Raw genomic sequence first — 21,621 nt, 5'->3', positions numbered from 1 at the left:
TGATGGCAGGACAGAGAAGGATGGAGAAGGGATGGGATGGGAGAGCAGAAGTTGTAGGAGAACCTGTTCAGTGCCATCATCTTACTGAGGTTAAACCAAAACCATCTCTCCTGGGGTGAGGGATGCTTGGGAATTCTCTGTTCTGAGCTGCCTTTCCCTGTCTCCTTAAATCCTGTCCCCATCCCAGGCAGCATTGTGGATGCTCTTATCCCCTCCCCAAGAGCTGCTGCCGATGCTGGATCCTTTCCCTCTCCCTTAGGGAATTATAATTAAAAGTTTTTATCCACAGGCAGTAGCCCAGCAGCAATTAAAGCCACCCCTCAGCAGGAGCTGTGAGCTCAAGTGCTCAAACCAAGTCACTTTTTAAGGAAGAACAGCCTCCAAGATCTTGTGCCCCTCATGCAGCAGCCACTGGAGGTTATGGAATGGGAAAAGCCCCTGGAAATCCATCAGTGGGTGATGCTTGTATTGCTTTTATCAGCAAAAGTGAAGGCCCTGGACCTTTGTGGTTTTCTTGGTGATGCTTCCCCAGCTCCTGCAGGCTGGAGGTGGAGGGATCCACAAGGATCAGATCCAACTCCTGGAGCTTGGGCAGCCTTGGGGCCGTGCCCATTCCCTGGGGAGCCTGGGCAGTGCCTGACAGAGCAGGACAATGCCCTCCCTTGCTGCTGCCCCTGATGTCCCCAGGACAGGGATGTCCCTCCTGGCTCCAGGGCACTCAGAGCTGACTCAGATCCAACTTTCCATCAACCAGCACGCCCAGGTCCCTTCCCACAGCTGCCCCCCAGCCTCTCCTTTCCTAGTCTGTCCTGGATGCACTTGGCTGAAGATTCCATCTCCTGGCTTTCCTGGATCATCCAGGTGGGTTATGCTGTTGAAGGAAATCAGGTTGGCCAAGCAGGACTGCCCTCTCCTGAAGTTGTGCTGGCTGTGACCCAATGTCTGTGTTGTCCTCTGGGGGTTCTTCAATACCTCCCAGAATAATCTTTTCTAGGATTTTACCAGGCACTGAAGTGAGACTGGCAGCCCTGTGGTTTCCAGGGTCATCCCTCGAAAATTGGGACCAGCTTCCAGCCAGCTGAGACCTCTCCAGGTTCCCAAGACTGCTCCAAAATCGTCGAGAGAAGCTTTGTGATGACCTCAGAGAAAGCTCCAGAGACTTCCAGAGTAAAGAAAACCTAAGGAATGAGCTTGCTCAGAGATCCAGGCTTGGATGGCTCCTTGGGGATGAGGGGAGATGCTCTTTAAAGCAGGTAAGAGAAAAGCCAGCACAGGGGTGACCAGGCTGCTCCAGGACAATGTTCCCAGAAGGCAAAGATGGAAGTGTGGATATTCAGCCTCAGAGTTTGGGATGGAAGAAGGAGCTGGAGAAATGGCCCTGCAGGTCACTATAAGGCAGGGCAGGAGAGCAGGGAACCCCTCCCCAGCCCACAGCTGCCAGCAGGGTCTGGATTCAGCAGCCAGGGAGGCTGGGAAGGGGTTGAAATGCACAATTCCTGCAAAGGTGCAGTGCAGGGGATGGAGACACCAGAGCTCCAAGCAGCTCCCACCAGTTCCTGTGGTCCCAGCACCTGAGAAAGCCTCAGCTGCGATGCCCAGCCTTTGTTGTTCTGAGCCTTGGGGGGAAAAAGAGCAGCAGCTGAGGCTGGAGAATGAGAATCTATTCCCAAGACCAGGGGAAGCTTAATTTTGGGACAAGGGCTGGGTTGCCTAAGCGGGGGGCAGTGACTCCAGCAGGCAGTGCCTTTGGATTAACAACATGAAGACAAATGCTATGGTTTATTTAAACATAAATGCAATCTCTTAAAAAGTAACTAAAATCCCAGAGTGTAACATCTGCCTTTGATGAAGGGGAAAGCATTGGGACAAGCTGATTTTAAAAACAAAAGGCACTTAAAAATGGGCTCCAACTGAAAAGGATTTTGCACAAACCTCATGCCTGGAGCTGCTCAGAGTTCAGTGGCCACTTAAATTCAGTGTAGAGAGCACAAGAGGACCAGAGACACTCCTTCCTGTCCTTCCTGTGCAGAGACAATGGCTATTCCCAGCAGGAGGGAGAGATGTTCCCTTTCCCCTTTTTTGGATGCTGTATTTCCTGGGCTGAGCGATCCACAAAGCCACCCCCCAAACTGGCTTTAAATCCTATCTCCCACCCTCAGGGGAACATGAAGCAACAAAAAAAAGGCCAATTTGGGAGGTGTGGGAGGAAGGAAAACCAAAAGCTGGGAAATGCTGATAACCAGGACTTGGCTGAGCAGGTTAAGAGAGCTCTGAAATCCACAGGGTGAGTTTTTGCTGTAGCTTGTTCTGGGTGCAAAGTGAGCAGAAAAGGTTAAAAAAGCCTCAGGGAGACCTTTTCCCTCCCCACCCCCAGTAAACTACACAGTAGTCCCTTAAGTGGCAACTTTTTCCCAGTCTTCCAAGCAAACCTTTCAATATGAAAAGGGGAGAACACAGACACTGCACCAGGGAAGCTGCACGGGCCAAGCTTCGCTCGCCGCCCCGGGCGACGTTCCAGCCGTCTCCGGAAGCTCAGGGATGGGAACATGCCCAAGGAACACATGCAAGGCTGGAGCAATCGGTGGGTTTGGAGAGGGGGAGCTCAGCTGGATGGGAGGGATGGGTTATCCAAAGCAAAAGAACAGGTTGGTGGCTGCTCTGCATCAAATGCTCCTCGTTGGATACAAGGGTGAAAATACCAAGGTGAAGGTGCCATGTGTACACACAGGCTCAGACATTCAGTAACTCATTAAGCTCCCCAATTAATCTGCAAGCGTGTGCTGATGACAGGTTGATGGTGGGCTGCTTAGTCTCAGAAAATACTTTTTGATTAATGGTGTCATTTAGAGCTCCATAAATAAAAAGGGGATTTTTTTCAATGACTAAAAGTAACAGTGTCTCTAAAGGCATCGATGTATTTGCTGAGTAAGGCCTTGAGCAGGTTTCCTCCATGTTCTTAGCAAGACACTCCATGGAATCCATAAATAGGGGGTGGGAGGGGGAATTCTTCAACGTGGTGAGTCTTGGCCAGAAGTGGGAGATGTTCTCATTTTAGTCGCTCAACAAGTCCCTGCGTCAGTCCAAGGTGCAAAAGCTGGGATCTGGAGAGAGTTGCTAGCTGAGGGAAAGATTCCAGGAGCTTCTCCCAGCACAGTTCCAGCAGGCTGGGCACTACCAGCCACATTTTGAACAGGGAACCAGTCCGTTTGTTTTCGTGGATGTTGACCACTCCTCCGTGGACGTACATGCAGCCAGCCTAGGTGGGGAAAGGGGGACAGGAGTTACACAGTCAGGAAAAGCAGGACTGGGCTGGCCCCAGTCCCAGCTGCTGAGGTTCCTGCAGCACAGGTGTCACTGCCTGAGCCCCTTGCTCTGGGATCAAGGGAGGAATCGCTGCTGGAGGGGCCATATCTCATCCTAAACCATATATCCAGCACCTCAGAGTGCTCTGCCCTGAATTTTAGGTGATTTCTATCCCAAGAAATCCATTTTAGGAGTGTGGCAAACTGTACTACTTTATTAACAGAGCCACACTCATTTTGCAGCTAAAAATAATGGTTTTTTAAACTACGCCCACCTCACACAGACATCCTGCATTCCCTTGGCTCAGCACAACCCTGCTGAAGGGATGACAGGAACACAGAGAGATGGGGGAAAAACTCAGCTGCTGCGTGGCTTTTTTTTCTCCATATGCTGGCAAAGACAGGGCATTCCTGCTGTCCAGCAGTCACTGAGCTGCCTGGGAAACACCTTTATCAGGCTTCCCAGGAAAAGCTGCATTGATAACAGTCTCCAAATTAAGTGACACCAAGGAATGTGATCTCTGCCCTCAGGAGACGAGGACCTGAAGGAGGTGAAGGCACAGCCAAAGGCATTTCTTGCTGCTTGTTAATTATCAATCCCAGGTCTCCAGACTTCTGGCCAAAAGCTCTGGCAATACCAACACTCCTTAGTGGTCTCCAAAGGGCTGGAAACAGGCTCATCTAATCCTTCACCTCAGGCTCTTCTCAGTAGGATAAAATCATTTTACTCATCACTTCTTTTTTCCTTCTACAAGCAAGAACTGCTGTTCCTACATAGAGTTTGAAAGCTAAAATTCTGCATCATTTCTTTCAGGAAGCAAAATCCACAGTGTGGCACCACTCTTCAAACAGCAGCAGGAGTAAAAGCCTCCCAAAAGCTGCTGCATGCAGTGGAGGTCACTTCCTTGGGAACATGAGCTCTATTTGCAGCCCACACCAACGTCAGAGTGCTTGGATGAAAAATCCCAGCTCCAGAGGAACAAAATGAGTCACTTACTGGGGTGACAGCAGCACAGTGGAAGTACACAGGCTCTGGCATCGCAGCTGGGAGCTTGACCCACTGGAAAGTTTGGAGGTTCAGCTTCCAAACATCTCCCAGAATCACCTCTCCGTTGTAGCCTCCGCAAACGAACACATCTGCAAGACAGGAGACGCGGGGAGTGGCCAGGCCCAGCCACGCCCCTGCCAGCAACCGTGGGACACGCGGGGAGAGAGGTCAGGGATCACCTTCCCAGCACAGTTTTGGGATCAGTAATTGTTCTACCTCAACACAAGCTCTCAGGATCTCCCAAATCAGTCCCAGCACAGGTAGAGGACACTTAGAGAATCCCAGGATGGTTTAGGTGGGAAGGGACCTCAAAGCCCATCCAGTTTCAACCCAATGGGCAGGGATACCTCCCACTATCACAAGTTGCTCCAAACCCCATCCAACCTGGCCTTGGGCACTGTCAGGGATCCAGGGGCAGCCCCAGCTGCTCTGGGAATTCCATTCCAGCCCCTGCCCACCCTCCCAGCCAGCAATTCCCAATTGCCAATCTCCCATCCAGCCCTGCCCTCTGGCACTGGGAAGCCATTCCCTGGCTCCTGGCCCTCCATGCCTTGGCCCCAGTCCCTCTGCAGCTCTCCTGGAGCCCCTTTAGGCCCTGCAAGGGGCTCTCAGCTCTCCCTGGATCCTTCCCTTCTCCAGGTGAGCACCCCCAGCTCTCCCAGCCTGGCTCCAGAGCAGAGGGGCTCCAGCCCTGCAGCAGCTCCGGGGCCTCTCTGGGCTCTCTCCAGCAGCTCCAGGTCCTGCTGCTGTGTCCCCAGGGCTGGGGCAGCTCTGCAGGTGGGCTCTCACCTGAGGGGCACAGGGACAGGATCCCCCCTCCCCTGCTGCCCACACTGGGGGATCAGGGTGGATTTCTGGCTCATGTCCCACTTGCCAGCCTGCCACTATCCCAACCCCACCATGGCAGACTCAGGGCTAAATGCCATTGGAAGCAGGAGTGCATTCCCTCTTTTTGTAGCCAGCCTGACTTCCCAGGCATCTGGGTTTGATCAGATTCCAGGGATTTTAAATCCACGGGGAGCAGCTCCACCTCCCAGTCCTGCCTTGCTCCCAGATTTGCCCAAGTTCCCAACTCAGAGGCTGCCAAATCCTGCTGGTGAAGGGGATTGGAAGCATCTCCCAGCTCCTGTCTTACTTCTATCGGCACAGTTAACACTCCTAGGAAATACAACCCAGCATTTCACTCCACCCTTCAACAGAGAGCACTCAGCACTGACCTGCAGAGTTTGGAAAAGAGGGATCAAGATTGTAACTGTTTTTTCAGTGCAGAAGAAAGAGTGGTGCCAGCTGGGCAGCTTAAGGCCTGTCAGTGAGGAAAAAATCCTCTTCCAGAAAAGCTGCAAGTTCCCCGCAGCTCTCTCCAGCTCTCCACTGTTTGGTTGTACAAGATACACCCATTTTCCAGAGGCAAATCTTACCATTTTTTATCTGGACACAGCTGTGGCATCTTCTGGCTGCTGGGAAGCCTGGGGAGAATAAATTTAAAAATATATAACAACAACAGTTGCTTTAAAGTGCTTGTGCAAGTGGTGATTTTGTCTCAACATTTAATCATGGAGTTTATTTTTTAAGAGGTTCTGCTTTCCTGCAATCCCAGGTATAAAAGCTGTAATTTTAAGCAGCTGTTTCAGGTTTGATTCCTAATTCCTCTCTAGGGAAGGAAGAAATGTGCTGGAATCTTGCTCCCCAGATCTGGGGCTTGGTGAAAAGCAGTTGTGAGATTCCAGGGAAAGCCCAGGGCCTCAAAGGGAGCAGAGATGATCTGGATCCTCTGGGAGCAGATCCAGGCACTGTCACCTTCCCCAGGCAGGGAGGGAGGGAAGCCAGACTGCCAAATTCCCTTGGATGGGTTAATCCCCAGTGCTGAAGCACAAGCAGGATCTCAAAGCCAGCATTAAGTCACATCCTGAACAAGAAAACTGCACCTCCAAGCACCTTGGCCACTCTGGTTTACAGGGAAAGATGGGAAATTCCAAACTCACCGACTTTCTCGTGAGGTTTTGTGGTGATCTCCTCCCAGGTGTTGGTTTCCAGGTTGTAGGCATGGATCTGGAGGGAAAAAGAGGAGCCATGAGATCCTCCTGGCTCTGCCAGCACCAGGATGAGGCAGCCACAGGCTCTGACCCACTATAAATAACTCCTTTTCTTTCATTAAGTGTAAACCCAAAAATAGCTGATCCCAGCCAGTGACTAAGCAGGTCTAAAATCACCTTCCAAGCTCCATCCCAGCTTTGCTATTTCAGCCCTACAGCTGAAGAAAAAAAAAAAAAAAAAAAAGAGTATTGCTTTTTAAAAGAGCTGGACCAATTAAAATCCACACCCTTGAGTTCTCAGAAGGATTTAGAAATACCTTTCTCCTACTGCATGTAGGGAGAAAAGAAATGGAACAATGGAGAGATCAAATGTCACATTAAGTGCTGCAGATCCCACTTTTTTTGGAAGCAGAGCACTATTTAAAGTGTCCACAGATTCATCACCAGGACATCCTGTGGCAAATCCAGGTTTTACAGAAATAGGAGAGCAATCTGCTCCCAGTTATCTGGGTTTTTTTTTTTTACCAGGCTCTCCAGGCAAAGCCAGATGAAAAGGCTATGCTGGTTATACCTCAGTGTGGAAAATCCCCTATGCAAGATCCCAAACACCTCACCTTATCCAAGGAATAAGCTGTCCAGGAAGTTCCACCTCCCAGGATATAAATCCGTTGACCGTCATGAGCAATTTCATGTCTGTACCTGAGGGAGCAAAGAACATCCAGCAGCACAATTAACAACAACAAAAAACCTTCTGGAAAACACCACCAAATTCCAGGGATTTGAGCAGAAACTCCCAAGCCTGGCTATGCTGCATCAGTCCCTCAGGCTGGGAATATTCAGGAGATGTGGAAATTTTCCTGAGCCCTCCAAGCAGCACACCAGAAGTTTGAAAGGCATTTTCTGATTGCAGAGCAATTATTAATTAATTAAGTGCAATGATTATGGAACACCAGGACAGCTATTAATATTCCAGCCCCTTCTAAGATGGTCCCTGGCAGTGTCCAAGGCCAGGTTGGACGGGGCTTGGAGCAACCTGGGATACTGGGAGGTGTCCCTGCCCATGGCAGAGGGTGGAGTTGGATTTGCTTCAAGGTTCCTCCCCACCCAAACCAGTCTGAGATTCTTGCATTCCCAATCCTGTTCTCAGCTGGACACCAAACCATGGATGAGAGTGAACAAAATCCTTCCTTCCAATGCCACAGCGATCCCAGGCAAAGGAGGGCTGGAAATGCCAACCTGAGCAAGGTTTTCCAAAGCTTCCCATTGTCTGCCTCCCAAAAAAAGCTCCCTGAGGCTGCCCAAGGTGCTCACCTCTCCTCTGGCATGTCACAGGACATATTGTTTGGCTTCAGCTGGGTCCATTCCCGAGTGTTGAGGTCCAGCTTGTGGAGGTCGGTGCTGTAGATGTACCCAGTTGTTCCTCCAAACACGTAGAGACACCCATTGATGATGGCCATGGCCTGGCAGAGAAACCAGTTAGAAAGGACTAGGGACACCTGGGGCTGGAAAAGAGGGAATTCCTGCTCTTCCAAAGCAGATGTGCACCAGCAAAAAGGGTCAGTCCTGCTCGGAGCGTGAATCCCTTTCTTTGTCCACCCTGTTCATCCGCATTATGGAAAGTCTTAAAAGGTGTTATTCTAATATAAAGAAACCCTACAAATTTTCATTTTGAGTTTTGGGTTTTGAAGGTTTTTGACTCCCAACCACTCCTTAAACCAGATTTTTTTCATTCAGCTGCACCAGGTATTTAGTGAACAAATTCTGGCCTTTCCAACTAGGACAAAACCTCCTTTCCTTTGAAATCTCCAAGAACCAAGGCCGCTTTATTTCTTTAAGAAAGGATACCTGCTTTTCCTTGTGCTTTTATACAGAGAGAACAACTCTGGTGAGGAGCAGGGAAGAGATTTTGGTGTTCTGGCCCCTTTCTGAGGCACTCAGGGCTTCCTTGTGCTCCCTACCTGGCCGTAGATGCGGTTGGGTTTCTTGCCACGGCAGCTGAGCAGAGCCCATCTCTTGTACTTGACATTGCACACGTGGACATCGTTCCCATTGCTCTCTCCAAAGGGGATCCCGGTGCCCCCAAAAACCAGGAGGTTGTTGCCATGTAAAACAACTGGGAGAGAGAGAAAAAACAGGGACACTCATTGCTGTGAGATCAGCAGAACAGAACGGTTTCTCCAGGCTGTTCCAAGCCAGCTTGGACAGGGCTTGGAGCAACCTCCTCTAGGGAAGGTGTCCCCACCCATGGCGTGGAACTGGATGATCTTTAAGCTCCCTTCCCACCCAAACCATTCCATGCTTCCATGCTCTGGAGACAGCAGTGCTCAGTGCTGCTCAAATTCCCTACAATCCTCTCTGCGCATTTACGGCTTCGAGATGCTCTAAAAGAGAAAGGATCCCAACTAAAACCATGGTAACCAAAGGTCTGCCTTGAAAAGGGAACAAAGATACCTATTTTTGGATGCTTTGAGATGTCTGCAAGAAGCACCTTCCTGCAGAAAGCACAGGTGCCTTGCAGCCATCAAGGTAAACACCTGGAAAACACCTCTTGCTTTCCCATTTTTTTCTTTCCCTCTGCCTCAACCGAGTGAAAAGGGAAAGAAAAATCACAAACCCAACCCAACCTCAGGGCCTACTTGGAAAAACAGGATCCAGATTTCCAGTTCTTGCCTGGTTTTGCATGGATTAAAATAGCCAGGATTAAAATAGCTCCAGGAATAGGCACACAAGGAGTTGGATTTCCATACGTACGTGACATGGAAGCCAGCTCCCTGGGCATGTAGCCTTCGGTGCCCATCTGATGCCAGGTGTCTGTGGCAAAGTTGTACCTCCAGAGCTCCCTGAAGAGGGGGTAGTCCTCGTTCTCTGGCCCTCCGGACTCATCGTAGTCGGGATTGTACCCTCCGAACACGTAGAGGTTGGAACTGTCGGCCACGCAGCGATGGCCGCTCCTGGCTGGGGGGCACCGGTGGCCTGCAGGAGGAGGAGAAGGGAAAACAGCTCCAAAAGAGCTCAGGTTGTGTCCCAGCGTCAGGAACTGGGGTGGTTTGCCAAGAATCCATAGGGAAGCACCTCTGCAGCAGGAGGAAACGGCTTTGTAAGGTCAGATCCACTTCTCCGAGCTGGAAAAGGGACAATCTGTGTGCCACCATCTCATTCCTGTCCACTCCACCCCTGGACCATGTGGCAAACTTTCCACAGCAGCTCTTTCTGAGGTGTTTGATAAAATCCCTCTTCTTTCATTCTGTTTGGCAAATTTCACTCAGGAAACAACTCCAAACGTTTGTATTTAAAGCTGCCCAATAGAGAAAAAAACTTAGGATTTGCTTTCCCTCCTACAAAAATCTCTCCCTGTCTTCCCTTTTTGTTCCTTGGATCTCAAGAAGACTTTGTCACTAAACATTTAAGGGACACAGGTCTGCTAGAACAGGGAAAATCTGCTCCTAAATAAAGGCATTTGCACTGGGCAGCAGCAGGGAATCCAGCTGAGATCCTACAGGCAGATGCAGCCATTCCCAAAAGGAATCCCTCTGCCTGGCCACCCTCTTCCTTAAAACTCAATGGAAGTAAAAGAAGGGAGGACAGTTCCAGTTCAGCTCTCAACTGGGGTAGATAAAAAGATGGATTCAGCCAAGGAAAACCTAACCAGGAATATTCTTGGACAACAGAAATTGAGGTCTTGGCTGACAAGTGACCAAAATAAACCCAAACAAATCAGTGACCTTCACCTCCCACCTGCTCCCACAGACTTTTTATGGATTTTAGGATGGAAAAGGAGCCAGGGAAGCATCTAATTACGACCCAGCATGTTTTCTTCTGTTATAATTCCCAGCAGTGAATCCAACACTGCAAAAAAAAAAAAAAAAAAGAAAAAAAAAGAGGCATGAAGCATTTTTCCTACAGGAAAAGTGAAATAAATGATTTGTCCAGACCAAATAATGAACTTGAGCTCAGCACAAGCAGCTTTGCTTAATCATGTCCAACTCTGGTCCAAAATTAGGCTGCTCTCCAGGGTTCAGACAAAGTTTTGACAGATTTGGATTGTTTCCAGGAGTAATTGTGTCTCACAGCAATTTCCACTTAGAAAATTAATAAGCACTGGCTGAAAAAGAGGGGAAGAAAGTTAAGGAATTGTAGTGGGTTTAAATTAAGGGAAAAATCTGTAGTGGGGACATGGATGGTGGGGCACAGGAGAGGGGGATATTCCATGTCCTAATTTAAAAGGTGTTAAGGAATTAGGAGTTCAGATTTATATCAAATATAGGGTTTATTTCCCCCTAGTTCTAACACTTGCCATGAGAATTCTCCAGAGGGAAGAGAGGAGAATAAGGGTGAGTTTTATATAAAGCCAATAAACTAAAGAGTAAGAGGTGGAATTCCAAGAAAATAGATTTTAAAACACCACCCAGGAGGCCTTGACTGCCATCCACCTTCCAAAATTAAATAGGGAAGACACCTGACTTGGCCAGAAATCCCAGTTAAGTTTCTACAGGAAGGGATTGAAGGGATCACACATCCCTGAAAGTGTCCAAGGCCAGGCTGGACAGGGCTTGGAGCAACCTGGGATAGTGGAAAGTGTCCCTGGCCATGGCAGGGGGTGGAACTGGATAATCTTTAAGGGCCCTTCCAACTCTTGCTCATCACTGTGTCTTCAGAAAAGATTCCCCCAGCTCTGTCTTTTTAAGGAAAAGAGCTGTAAAAGCTGGATCCGTTCAAGAGTTAATTCCGATGAGTTTCTTCAGCAGACAAATTCCATGGCTCCATTAAAGAGCTGCATTTCCATTTAATTAGGACTCATTGGATGATTCACAGCTCCTGCTGAAATTCAAGAGAGATTTGCAGCTGGTTTTGCTCCAGCCACGAGCCCATTCCACAGGTGCAACTTTTCTATGGTGCAGGAAGATGGGAAAATCCTGGGATTTGCTAAACATTCACCTGTCGTGAGCAAAGTCCACTTCCCCAGAGCTGAACCCCAAAACACCCAAGGCTCAGGGATGCACAGCAAGGCCCCATCTCTGTGAAAAGCTGGAATTCACCGGGTCCTACTACGAATTCCTTGATGCCAGACATGGAATGTACCAAGTCAAGACAGATCCACAGGGAAGAGGTTGTAAAGTTATGGAAAATGGCTTTAAAATGGATGGATACGATCTGGAGAGCACCTGTTTTCCCAGTTAAAGGTTCCAGAGAAAAGCAGGAAGGAAGGATGGGAAAGTGCATTTACAAGGAGGCCCCTTTTCCTTAGTCCTGAGGGCAAAAATGGGAACAATAAAACTTTCAGGGAGTAAGTTCCACAATCAGGATGAAGTTTAACAACAGGATGAGAGGAAACGGCCTCAAGCTGTGCCAGAGGAGGCTCAGGTTGGACATCAGGAGGAATTTCTTCATGGAAAGGGTTGTTAAGCATTGGTAGGGGCTGCCCAGGGAGGTTTGGAGTTCCTGGAGGTGTCCAAGGAATTCCTGGAGGTGGCACTGAGGGCTCTGGGCTGGGGACAAGGAGGGGGTCAGGCACAGCTTGGACTCGGTGGCCTTGGAGGGCTTTTCCTACCCAATGGATTCAGTGATTCCAGGCTGAAACATCACGACAGGGACATAATTAAGGAAAGTCCTAATTAAGGGCTGAGCCATCCGACAGAAACTGGCTGGCTGGGCACTGACCTGCCAACACCCTGCTAAATTCCCCCTTCAACCAGTGATTCACTCCATGAGATCTGAGGGAGCTGCTGGATGGCCTGGATTGACAATTCCAAGCTATTCCTAATTGAACACCTCTCCTGCAGGAGCTGTAATTAGGACAGGGGATAAAACAAGAAGGTGTTTCCAGATGTGACACAGCAACCCCCTGGAGCAAAGGAGGCTCCGGGGGGACCTTGTGGCTCTGCACAAGTCCCTGACAGGAGGGGGCAGCCGGGGGGGTCGGGCTCTGCTGCCAGGGAACAGGGACAGGAGAGAGGGAATGGCTCAGGTTGGATATTGGGAAAATTCCTCCATGGAAAGGGTGGTCAGGCACTGGCACAGCTGCCCAGAGCAGTGCTGGAGTCCCCATCCCTGTTTGGATTTCAAATCCCTGTGGATGTGGCACCTGGGGGCACGGGCAGTGGTGGCCTTGGCAGTGCTGGGAATGGTTGGGCTCCGTGGTCTGAGAGACTTTTTCCAGTTTAAACAATTCCATGATTCCATGAATACGAAGTTGTTTTGAGCCTCCTGAAACCATCCTTTTTCTTATGACTGTCAGAAACCCCAAATAAATCCATTTATATCTCAAGGGTGGGTGTGGAGAGGAATGGGGCCGGACTGCTCAGCAACAGGAGAAGGGACAATGGGCACAAACTGAAACACAGGAAATTCCAGTTGGATATGAGGAAAAACTTCTACTTTGAGAATGACTGAGCACTGAACAGGCTTCCCAGAGCAGCTGTGGCTGCCTCTGGATCCCTGGAAGTGTCCAAGGCCAGGTTGGACAGGGCTTGGAGCAGCCTGGGACAGTGGAAGGTGTCCCTGCCCGTGGCATGGGTGGAACTGGGAGGGCTTTGGGATCCCTTCCCACCCAAAGCATTCCACAATTCTACCCTCCTTTATCAGTTCCCTTTTTCCCCAAGCTAATTTAATTCCAATATCCATCCCAGGGTTATTTGCAGCACTTTGAGTATCTTAAAGCTCTTCCTGTCAGGATAACAGGAAGAGGAACAGGCAGTGAATAGCCTGTCCTGTTATCAGGGTGTCCCAAACAATGCTGGCTCTTCCCATCAATCTGTGATTTCAACCCCACGAATCCCAGTGCAAGGCCATCCCACCAGGTGTGTGTCACACCACCACACTACCAGCATTACCACACCAGCAGCAGAATTTCTATTTCAAGCTCTATTTTTGGAACTAGAAACGGAGTAACTACAGGGTGTAAAGCCAACAAATCCAGCGTGGCTTTGGATCCTCCTCTTTCCCAAGTACCACATCCATGGTGAATATCCCAGGGCTGTGCACGTGTCCTTTCCTCTGCCTTTTAAAGCTTTCTAAAGATGGTTTTGGTATTATTTTCCCTCCTGCCTGGTTTTTCAACATCCACAACAGCAGGATTCAATCTCTCCCTTTCCATTTCTGATCCCTGCAGGAATCCTGAAGGACATTTAGGTCAATATTGACTTTGACTCCCATCTTCAAAGAGTTCCATCTTTTCCACAACAGCCGGACAAAATAAGTTTGGAACTTGTGTAACTGCAGCCTCTCAGGAATGTTTGGATAAGCAGGATTGGGAATGCATCGCTGAGAGTGAGGTTTAAAACCTGTTTGTTCATCCAGCTGCGTTCAGCCTCTGCGGATCCCACACTTCCCTTCCGTGGCAGGCTGCCCACGCCTGAAAAATTCCCAAGAGGGAAAGCAGCTGTGGCTGGGTCCCTGAAAAACGCTCAGAGGGGCTGAGGGAAAATGGGAGAAGCCAGAGGATCCAGCCAAGGATGCCAAACACAACCCACAGGCCACTGGATAAGAGATTTCCAAATATTACTGAAATCTCCAAAGTTTCCAGAATGGATCATCCTTGCATCCAGCTGGGAGAGCTCCTGGGTTTGGATCGATGTCCAGAACAGGTCTGGTTCTCCCAGGCTTTGTTTCCAAAATCTTTTGGGCAATCACATTTAAAAGGATTTTACACCACTAAAACCGAATGTTCCTTGGGTTGTGTGTTTCCAAAAAGCATAAAGGAAAAGAAAGCAATTCTAGAACATGAGAGCCTTCGAAGGGAACTGGAAAGATCATCTGGTCCAATCTCCTGTGGGAAAAGGACCTGGGATGAGGTTGTTCAGCACCTTGAGCAGCCACAGCCTGAAACCCTCCAGGGACTCCACCACATCCTGGGGGAGGCTGTTCAGGGAATGGTGGTTCCAGGGAATTACGGTTCTCACTGGAAAAAATGTCTTTTTTCTGTTGGGATGAACCTTCCCAGTGCAACATGTCCCCACTGCTCCTTGTTTTCTCCATGGACAAGAGACCCTCCCCTCTCTTTGTACCCACCCTTTAAGGACTGGAAAACCCCAATGAGGTTCCACCTGAGCCTTCTCTTCTCATGGAATGGAATCCCAGAATGGTTTGGGTTGGAAGGGACCTTAAAGATCACCCCACTTCATCCCCTGCCACGGGCAGGGACACCTCCCACTATCCCAGGCTGCTCCAAGCTCTGTCCAACCTGGCCTTGGACACTGCCAGGGATCCAGGGGCAGCCACAGCTGCTCTGGTTTTCCAGGGAGATGAGACCTGAATCCTTCAGCCTTTCCTCACAGGGCAGGTTCCCTTTGGACCACCTCCTCTGGATCCTCTCCAGTCTGGCTGTGTCTTTCTTGACTTGTGGAGACCAGAACTAGACACAGAATTCCAGGGGCGCTGGGTAGAGCAGGATGATCCCATCTCTCCCTCCCAGTGTCCCTGTGGATGCAGCCCAGGACCTGATCTGCCTTCCCCCCGGTCTCCTCTCAGTGAGGCTGCTCCCAAACCACACAGATCCCAGCCTGTGCTGGACTCTTGGGATGTCATTCCAGCTGCTGCACTTGGAATTTTGTCTCTGTTACACTTCACACTTGCCTGCCCACTCCTCCAGCCTGTGCAGGTCCCTGGAATGTTATCCCATTAAGGAATCACACGAACACAAACCCCTCCATGACATGAAAGGGTTTGGGCTATTTGGAATTTCTGCTCTATTTTTTAAAATATATATTAAAAACTGAACCTCTCCATAAAAAAAAAAAAAATCTCAAACCCTGCTGTGACTGGGAAAATTACAGCTGAAGGCAAGAGCAGGAATGCTGAGCCAGGAGAGGCAAAGATCCATTTAAGTGTCCAGACTTCCAATTCCCTTAATCCCAGGAGTCTGATGAAAACATTGAAAAATGTGGACAGAAAGAGAAGAACAAACCACAAACCACCTGCATTTGACTTTTTTTTCATCTTTCCAAAGCTTACAAACACCAGAGCATGGAATAGCGTGTGGAAAATGAAGGAATGACTCCTGAAAACTCTGGAAGAGAATTGGGAAGTAAGAAAAGAAACCTGGAAACTCTGCAGGAAAACTGGGAGGTAAGGAATGAAACCTGACAAGTCTGGAGGAGAACTGGGAGCTAAGAAAACAAATCTGGAAACTCTGGAAGAGAATTGGGAGCTAAAGAACAAATCTGGTTGGAGGAGATGGAATGAGGGGGGGGGAAATTCCTCTCTCAATGGTTATGTAACAGCTGCTGCTGGAGCTCTATAAATAGGACCTCAACAGGTGTCAAACGGGGAGAAAACTCCAGCAATCCAGGATTTTTCCATCCAGGAGGTGTTCAGGAGGGCTGGCAGTCAGTTTGGGGTTTATTTCGGCTGGATTTAGGTGCCAAGGCTGAGCTGGACAGGGGTGGCTCCTCCTGGGCTGCAGCATCTGATCCTGTGCAAGTCCAGGGTGGGACAGAATCCATGCAGGATCAGGAGGATGCGCTTCCCATCTGCTCCAGCCAATGATTAAAATTCAGGAAGGGGAAGAGAATCAGGTCCTGTGTTGCCAAAAAAGGACCTCTCCACAGAAGGAAGGAACCACGTCTGAGTATTTGCCCAAAAATAGAAGGTGTGGAGCCACTCAGCAAATTCCCAGTGCTCCTAGAAGAGACTGGAAGGCTGATCCAGAACGTGGCAGGTTTCAGGGATGAGAACATGGACTGAAAGCCCCTTCCCAGCTGCCCTTGGTGCTCCAGATGTGCCAAGCACAGGCTCCCACCCCTGAGGGGTGAGGGGGCTTCGTGTCCCACCCGAGCTGTGGGATCTGAGTGGCACCAAAGGATTCCTGATCCTGGCATGTTCAGCTCAAGGTCATGAGGAGCTATGGAGAGAAGGGAAAAAGGGGATACCCCACTCCAAGTGGGAACATCACAGGGCCATGGGGTGTCCCACATCTCTCCCAGCACCGCAGAACTTCCCACTCCTGTGATCCCAGGATAACCTCAGCCTCCTCCTGGAATATTCTGGGGGCTGTTGGGGTGACTCAAAGATCCAGAAACTATGGACTGACTCTTCAGCATCCAAGCTTGCTAGGAGGGAGGTGGAAAAGGGAAAGAACCGCTTTTCCAGGGAATAGGACGAAGCTGATGTCACATCCCAGCCAGGACTCCCCATCCCTGCATCACCCCTCCCGGGATTGTAGGGATCTCCCAAAAAAAACCCAATACACTGGGACTGTGGAGCAGGGGGATCACCAGGGGTTATCCCAGGCCTATCCAGGATCCCAGGATGACTGAAACGGGGCAGATCCTCAGCAGGGAATGTGGGCTACCCATATCCCCACATCCATGGGGATGAACACCCTGTGTGGCACATCCAAGCATCTCCCAACGCCTGGAAAACACTGGGAAGGGGAGGGAAGAGCTGCCACCCACCGGGTTGTAGGAGGGGGTGGCCCTAAATCCATTTGTAAAAGGATAACTGCCCTCATCCCCGATTCCAGGCTCCATATCCTGGGATCGTTGGCACGGGAACATCCCAGCTCTCCCCACACCATTCCCGGGCCTTGGGGACAGGGTGACCCCTCCTATTCCCGGTCTGTTGGGGTACCCCAGCTGCCCCCGGGAATGCCCCCGAGCCAGGGACAACTTGCCGAGCTGCAGAGTGGCCACCTCGGGGCCTTGGGTGTCCCTGTCCCAGTCCCCTCGAGGCCTTGGGGACACGCGTGTCCCGGCCTCGGACACCTTATGGATGACCAGACATCTGTGGAGCGTGGGGATCGGGATACCCCGATTAAGGACCCCCCAGGAATGGGGGTGCCCCGGTCCCGACCACCGCGGGAATGGGTGATACCCAACCACAGAGTCCTTGAAGCCTTGGAAATGGATCTGTCCCAGTCCCTGATCCTCCGGGATGGGGGTGCCCGGTCCAGGACCCCTCAGGACCTTGAGGACGGCGGCGTCTCGGTCCCCGACCTCCCGGAGACGGCAGTGCCCCGACCCCGAATCCCTCACGACCTTGGAAATGGAGGTTCCCCTGTCCCGGTGCCCCGGCTATGGGGATGGTTTGCTCCCAGACCCCTCGGACCCCTCAGGGACGGGGCTACCCCAGTCCCGAACCCCTTCCGGACCTTGGGGTTAGGGTCACCCCCGGCGCCGGCCGCCACTCACCCGCCGCCCGCGGTCTGCCCGGCAGCTGCACAAAGCGGTTCAGGATCCCTCCCCCGCCGCCATCGCCGCCTCCCGTGGCGCCGCCCGCGCCCTCCCCGAGCCCGTCCCGGGCCGCGGCCGCCGCCGACATGGCCCGTCCGCTGCCTGAGGGACGGGGCGCCAACCGCCAATCACCGCCGAGCTTCTTCGGCCGCGGCCTATCAGATGCGGGCTTGTTGGTAGGTGGGGGGAGGCCGCAGTGAGATCGCCGCTGTTGGGAGAGCTGAGCGATCGATCTAGGATGGAGCAATAGAGCGCCGAGAGCGGAGGCGCGGGGACACTCGCGGGGACACTCACGGGGATACTCGTGGGGACACTCACGGAGGCATTCTCAGGGACATTCTCGGGGGCTTCGGCGCTCCCCGAGCCCCCCGAGAGGTTTCGGGGGCCGTGTGGAGGTTGCGTGGGGTCATGAGCGACCCCACGGCACGACCGGAACGTTCGTGCGCGAGCGGAACGTTCGTGCAGAGCCGCGTTTCCCGGACGGTGACTGTTGGGAGGGACCAAAATGGCGGCGCCCAGCGCCGAGGGAGCGGCAGTGGTGGCGGGGGAGGGGAATCGAGCGCGGCCGCCCCCCGTCACCCCCCGGCAGATCCGCGACCTCATCGACGGCGGCATCGCCACCGAGGGACCCGGGCCCGGCGGGTGAGGGGCAGCGGCGGGAGGGACTCGCTGGAGTCGGGGCTGGGGTCGGGCTGAGGCCCAGCGGTGTGGCGCCGAGAGAGGGGAGGAGGGCTGGGGTCTCTTGAGGGAATTGGAAAGTCCTCGGCGTTACTTGGAGTCCTGTGGGAGGGAGTTGGAGTCGGCGGGAGCGTGGCTGGAGGGGACTGGGATGTTCTGGGAATTATTATTGGGGAGGGATAGCGGGAAAAGAGGGTGATGGGGTGGGCTGGGAAGCACGGGGAGTGCTGGGAACTGGGGGGTGCTGGGAGGGGGTACTGGTGGGATTAAGGGACACTGGGAGGGCCTACTGGTGGGACGAGGAGGCAGTGGGAATACTGGAGAGACTGTGGGGTGCTGGGAATATTGGAGAGACTCCCAGGAGCACTTGGAATACTGGAAGTACAAGGAAGCAGTAGTGCAAACAGCTGCCGGGACACTGGGAGGCAGCAGCGGGCACTGGGAGGGTACTGGAGGCACTGGGAGGACAGCCCAGGTAAGTGACCTGTGGAGTCCCCGTGGCCTGAACCGGCCACGTAGTGGTCACAGTGGTCACACCCTGGGGGGGCACTGGGAGTCCCAGGGGTTACTGGTGAGCGCTGGGGAGACTGGGAGGCACTGCAGGCACAGGGCGCTGAGCTCTGGGGGCATCTCAGGGGCACCCTTGTCCCAACCATCCCTGGATTTTGGCTCATGGAAGGGTGTTGGGAAGAGGCCAAAGAGCAGCCATGGCGTCGGCATTCCAGCCTCGGGATCGACATTCCAGCCACGGATTCTGGTCTTGGGAGCATCCCAGACTTCAGTCCTCAATCTGCCCTTGCTGGACTTGGAGAACAAATCCCTGTTCCCTCCTTGTCCCATTAAATCCCAACTGGCACAGCTGTCAGCCGCTGGGGACACGTTCAAGGCACCCCTGGCGTTGCATTTATTCATTGTTTTGTTAGGAATTAATTAAAAAGTGGGAATGAGGAGCTCTGGAGAAGGTCCTTGTCAGGATAAGCCTGAGGGATGGAGGGTTAGGAAGTGCTCTGTGCTTTTTTTTATCAAGAGAATCATTCCAGGAGTTTTCCTTGCTGGCTTTTCCTTTTAGGAAAGACACATCCGACTGCTCGGAGCCGGCTAATGGACCTTCCCAAATGGAGGCTCTTTCCTTGGAGTCAGCCAGCAGGGAAGCCTATTTCAGCAGAGTGGAAACATTCACCATATCCTTTGGGATGCTGTAGATTCCACCTGGGAGTTGTGGGGGAAGGGATCCAGAGGGATCATTGATCCAACTCCCGTTCTTGCACAGACACCCCAAAATCCCACCCTGTCCCTGAGAGTTGTCCAGACACTCCTGGAGTGTGACCATTCCCTGGGGAGCCTTTTCCAATGCCCCACCACCCTCTGGGGGAAGAACTTTTTCCCAAAATCCAGCCTTTTCTTAAAATCCAGCCTTTTCCTAAAATCCTCCCTGGCACAGCTCCAGCCATTCCCTGTTTCCCTGCCCTGCTCCCAGGGAGCAGATCCCTGCCTGTCCCTCTGCTTCCCTTCCTGAGGAAGCTGCAGCCTGCTCCGAGCTCTCCCTTTCTTGGCAGCTTCTCCCTAGCCAGAACCAGGGGAATTTTGTGGGATTTCCTCCTTGACAGGCTCACCCGCTGAAGTGGGCGGGCAAACCCCACGCGCTGTCCCCGCTGGTGTGCGCCAGGTTTGGCTGGGTCAACGTGGAGTGTGACATGCTGAGGTGCTCCAGCTGCCAGGCCTACCTGTGCATGAGCCTGCAGCTCGCCTTCGACCTCAGCAACTGTGCGTAGGGATGGGCCAGGATTCCGGGATTTCGGGATTTCGGGATGCAGGGGTGTGTCCCGGCTGGGGTTGGGTGTTTGGGGTGTCTGGGCAAACAGCTCAAGGTGAATACGTGGTGTTTAGTTGGGGGGAATGGGATAACAAATCCTGTTGCTGTTGTCAGGGGTGGGTTAGGATGGGAGAATTCCAACTGGAAGAGGTTGTGGAATTGTGGAGAGTTTGGGTTGGAAGGGATCTTAAAGGTCATCATGTTCTAGCCCCTTGTCAGAGGAATGGTGATTCCAGGGAATGGTGGTTCCAAGGAATGGTGGTTCCAGGGAATGGTGGTTCCAAGGAATGGTGGTTCCAAGGAATGGTGGTTCCAGGGAATGGTGGTTCCAAGGAATGGTGGTTCCAGGGAATGGTGGTTCCAGGGAATGGTGGTTCCAGGGAATGATGGCCCCAAGGAGTGATGGTCCCAGGTGACACTTTACCGTGCCATAAATCGAGTCTCTCCTGATGGGAGAGAATTTGCTGAAAGTTCCTGCAAGGAGTTTAAAGGATAAAGCGAGACGTCTTCTGTAGTTCCAATGCTTCCAGAGAGTTGTTTATTAAATCTTATCAGAGGAACTGAGCCACCAGCGTGACCCAGGTACAGCATGGAAGGAGGAAAAGTAGGAGTGAGAGTGAGAGAGAGCAGTTATCAAGATTTACACAGCCTTTTAAAGACATTTTAACCAATAGTTACTAAAAACGTACATTATTTTCATTTTCTTACCAATTATTCAGTAACACGAGCAGGAACTGCGGAATTTTCTATCCAATCAATCCAAACTACTTTTACTGCAGAATATGGAGTAGCAGAAGAAGGAGAAGAAGGTTTAGAGAACAACAACAATCCTCCATTTTGGTATTTTTTACTCTTATCTATTTACTACAAAGAGAAGCCCAAAACCTCTCAATTTTTCACCCTGTGACAATCTCACACAGTAGTCTATCACCTAATTCACACCACTGCATTTTCTAGTTCTTGTCTGACTGTTGGTAATTTTTTCCAAGGTTTAAAGCTAAACCAGTGTTGTCCAGGGGGGTAAAAACCCTTAGAAACAGGCAGAGAAATATTCTCGGCACTCCTAAATCAGGGAATGATGATCTTAGGGAATGATGGTCCCAGGGAAAAATGGTTCCAAGGAATTATGACTTCAAGGAATGATTGTCCCAGGGAATGATGGCCCCAAGGAGTGATGGTTCCAAGGAATTATGGTTCCAGGGAATAATGGTCCCAAGGAGTGATGGTTCCAAGGAGTGATGGTCCCAGGGCATGATGGCCCCAAGGAACGATGGTCCTAAGGAATGATGGTTTCAGGGAAAAATGGTTCCAAGGAATGATGGCCCCGGGGAATGATGGTTCCAAGGAATTATGGTTTTAGGGAATGATTGTCCTGGGGAATGATGCCCCCGAGGAGTGATGGTTCCAAGGAGTGGTGGTCCCAAGGAATGATGGTTCCAGGGCATAATGGTCCCAAGGAATGGTGGTCCTAAGGAATGATGGTCCCAGGGAAAAATGATTCCAAGGAATTATGGTTCCAGGAAATGATTCTCCCAGGGAATAATGGTCCCAAGGAGTGATGGTTCCAAGGAATGGTGGT

General features: G+C 51.4%; 2 protein-coding genes across 3 annotated transcripts in view; one reads left to right on the top strand and one right to left on the bottom strand.

The window, feature by feature from the left end:
- Nucleotides 1–1,760: 1,760 nt before the first annotated feature.
- KLHDC10 (kelch domain containing 10) lies at nt 1,761–17,654 on the bottom strand. Its single transcript, XM_042051650.1, has 9 exons — nt 17,510–17,654; nt 9,135–9,356; nt 8,342–8,496; nt 7,695–7,843; nt 6,998–7,082; nt 6,333–6,399; nt 5,769–5,816; nt 4,300–4,439; nt 1,761–3,256 (listed from the first exon to the last, which is right to left on the bottom strand). Exons 1-9 carry the CDS (start codon nt 17,637–17,639, stop codon nt 3,047–3,049), a joined length of 1,206 nt encoding a protein of 401 aa, XP_041907584.1. The 5' UTR covers nt 17,640–17,654; the 3' UTR covers nt 1,761–3,046.
- Nucleotides 17,655–17,825: 171 nt separating this feature from the next.
- Nucleotides 17,826–21,621, top strand: part of ZC3HC1 (zinc finger C3HC-type containing 1) — an 11,120-nt gene continuing 7,324 nt past the window's right edge. The window contains exons 1-3 of one of the 2 annotated variants that reach the window (XM_042051629.1): nt 17,826–18,193; nt 19,299–19,410; nt 19,843–19,993. In XM_042051629.1, coding sequence (XP_041907563.1) covers nt 18,057–18,193; nt 19,299–19,410; nt 19,843–19,993 — 400 coding nt within the window. In that variant the 5' untranslated portion in view covers nt 17,826–18,056. The remainder of the gene's footprint in view (nt 18,194–19,298; nt 19,411–19,842; nt 19,994–21,621) is intronic. The other variant, XM_042051639.1, reaches the window with a different exon arrangement.

The sequence above is a fragment of the Corvus kubaryi genome, unplaced genomic scaffold, assembly GCF_017639235.1.
Source record: "Corvus kubaryi isolate FWS band 111438036 unplaced genomic scaffold, C.kubaryi_AGA036_p1.0 135, whole genome shotgun sequence".
Taxonomy (NCBI): domain Eukaryota; kingdom Metazoa; phylum Chordata; class Aves; order Passeriformes; family Corvidae; genus Corvus; species Corvus kubaryi.
This window is presented reverse-complemented; position numbering and strand designations above follow the sequence as displayed.

Coding starts and splice junctions, on each gene's coding strand:
- KLHDC10 (XM_042051650.1), bottom strand. CDS start 17,639: ATGTCGGCGGCGGCCGCGGCCCGGGACGGGCTCGGGGAGGGCGCGGGC. Junction 9,357..17,509: donor GGGCAGACCGCGGGCGGCGG/GTGAGTGGCGGC, acceptor CTCCTCCTGCAG/GCCACCGGTGCCCCCCAGCC. Junction 5,817..6,332: donor AAAACCTCACGAGAAAGTCG/GTGAGTTTGGAA, acceptor TATTCTCCCCAG/GCTTCCCAGCAGCCAGAAGA.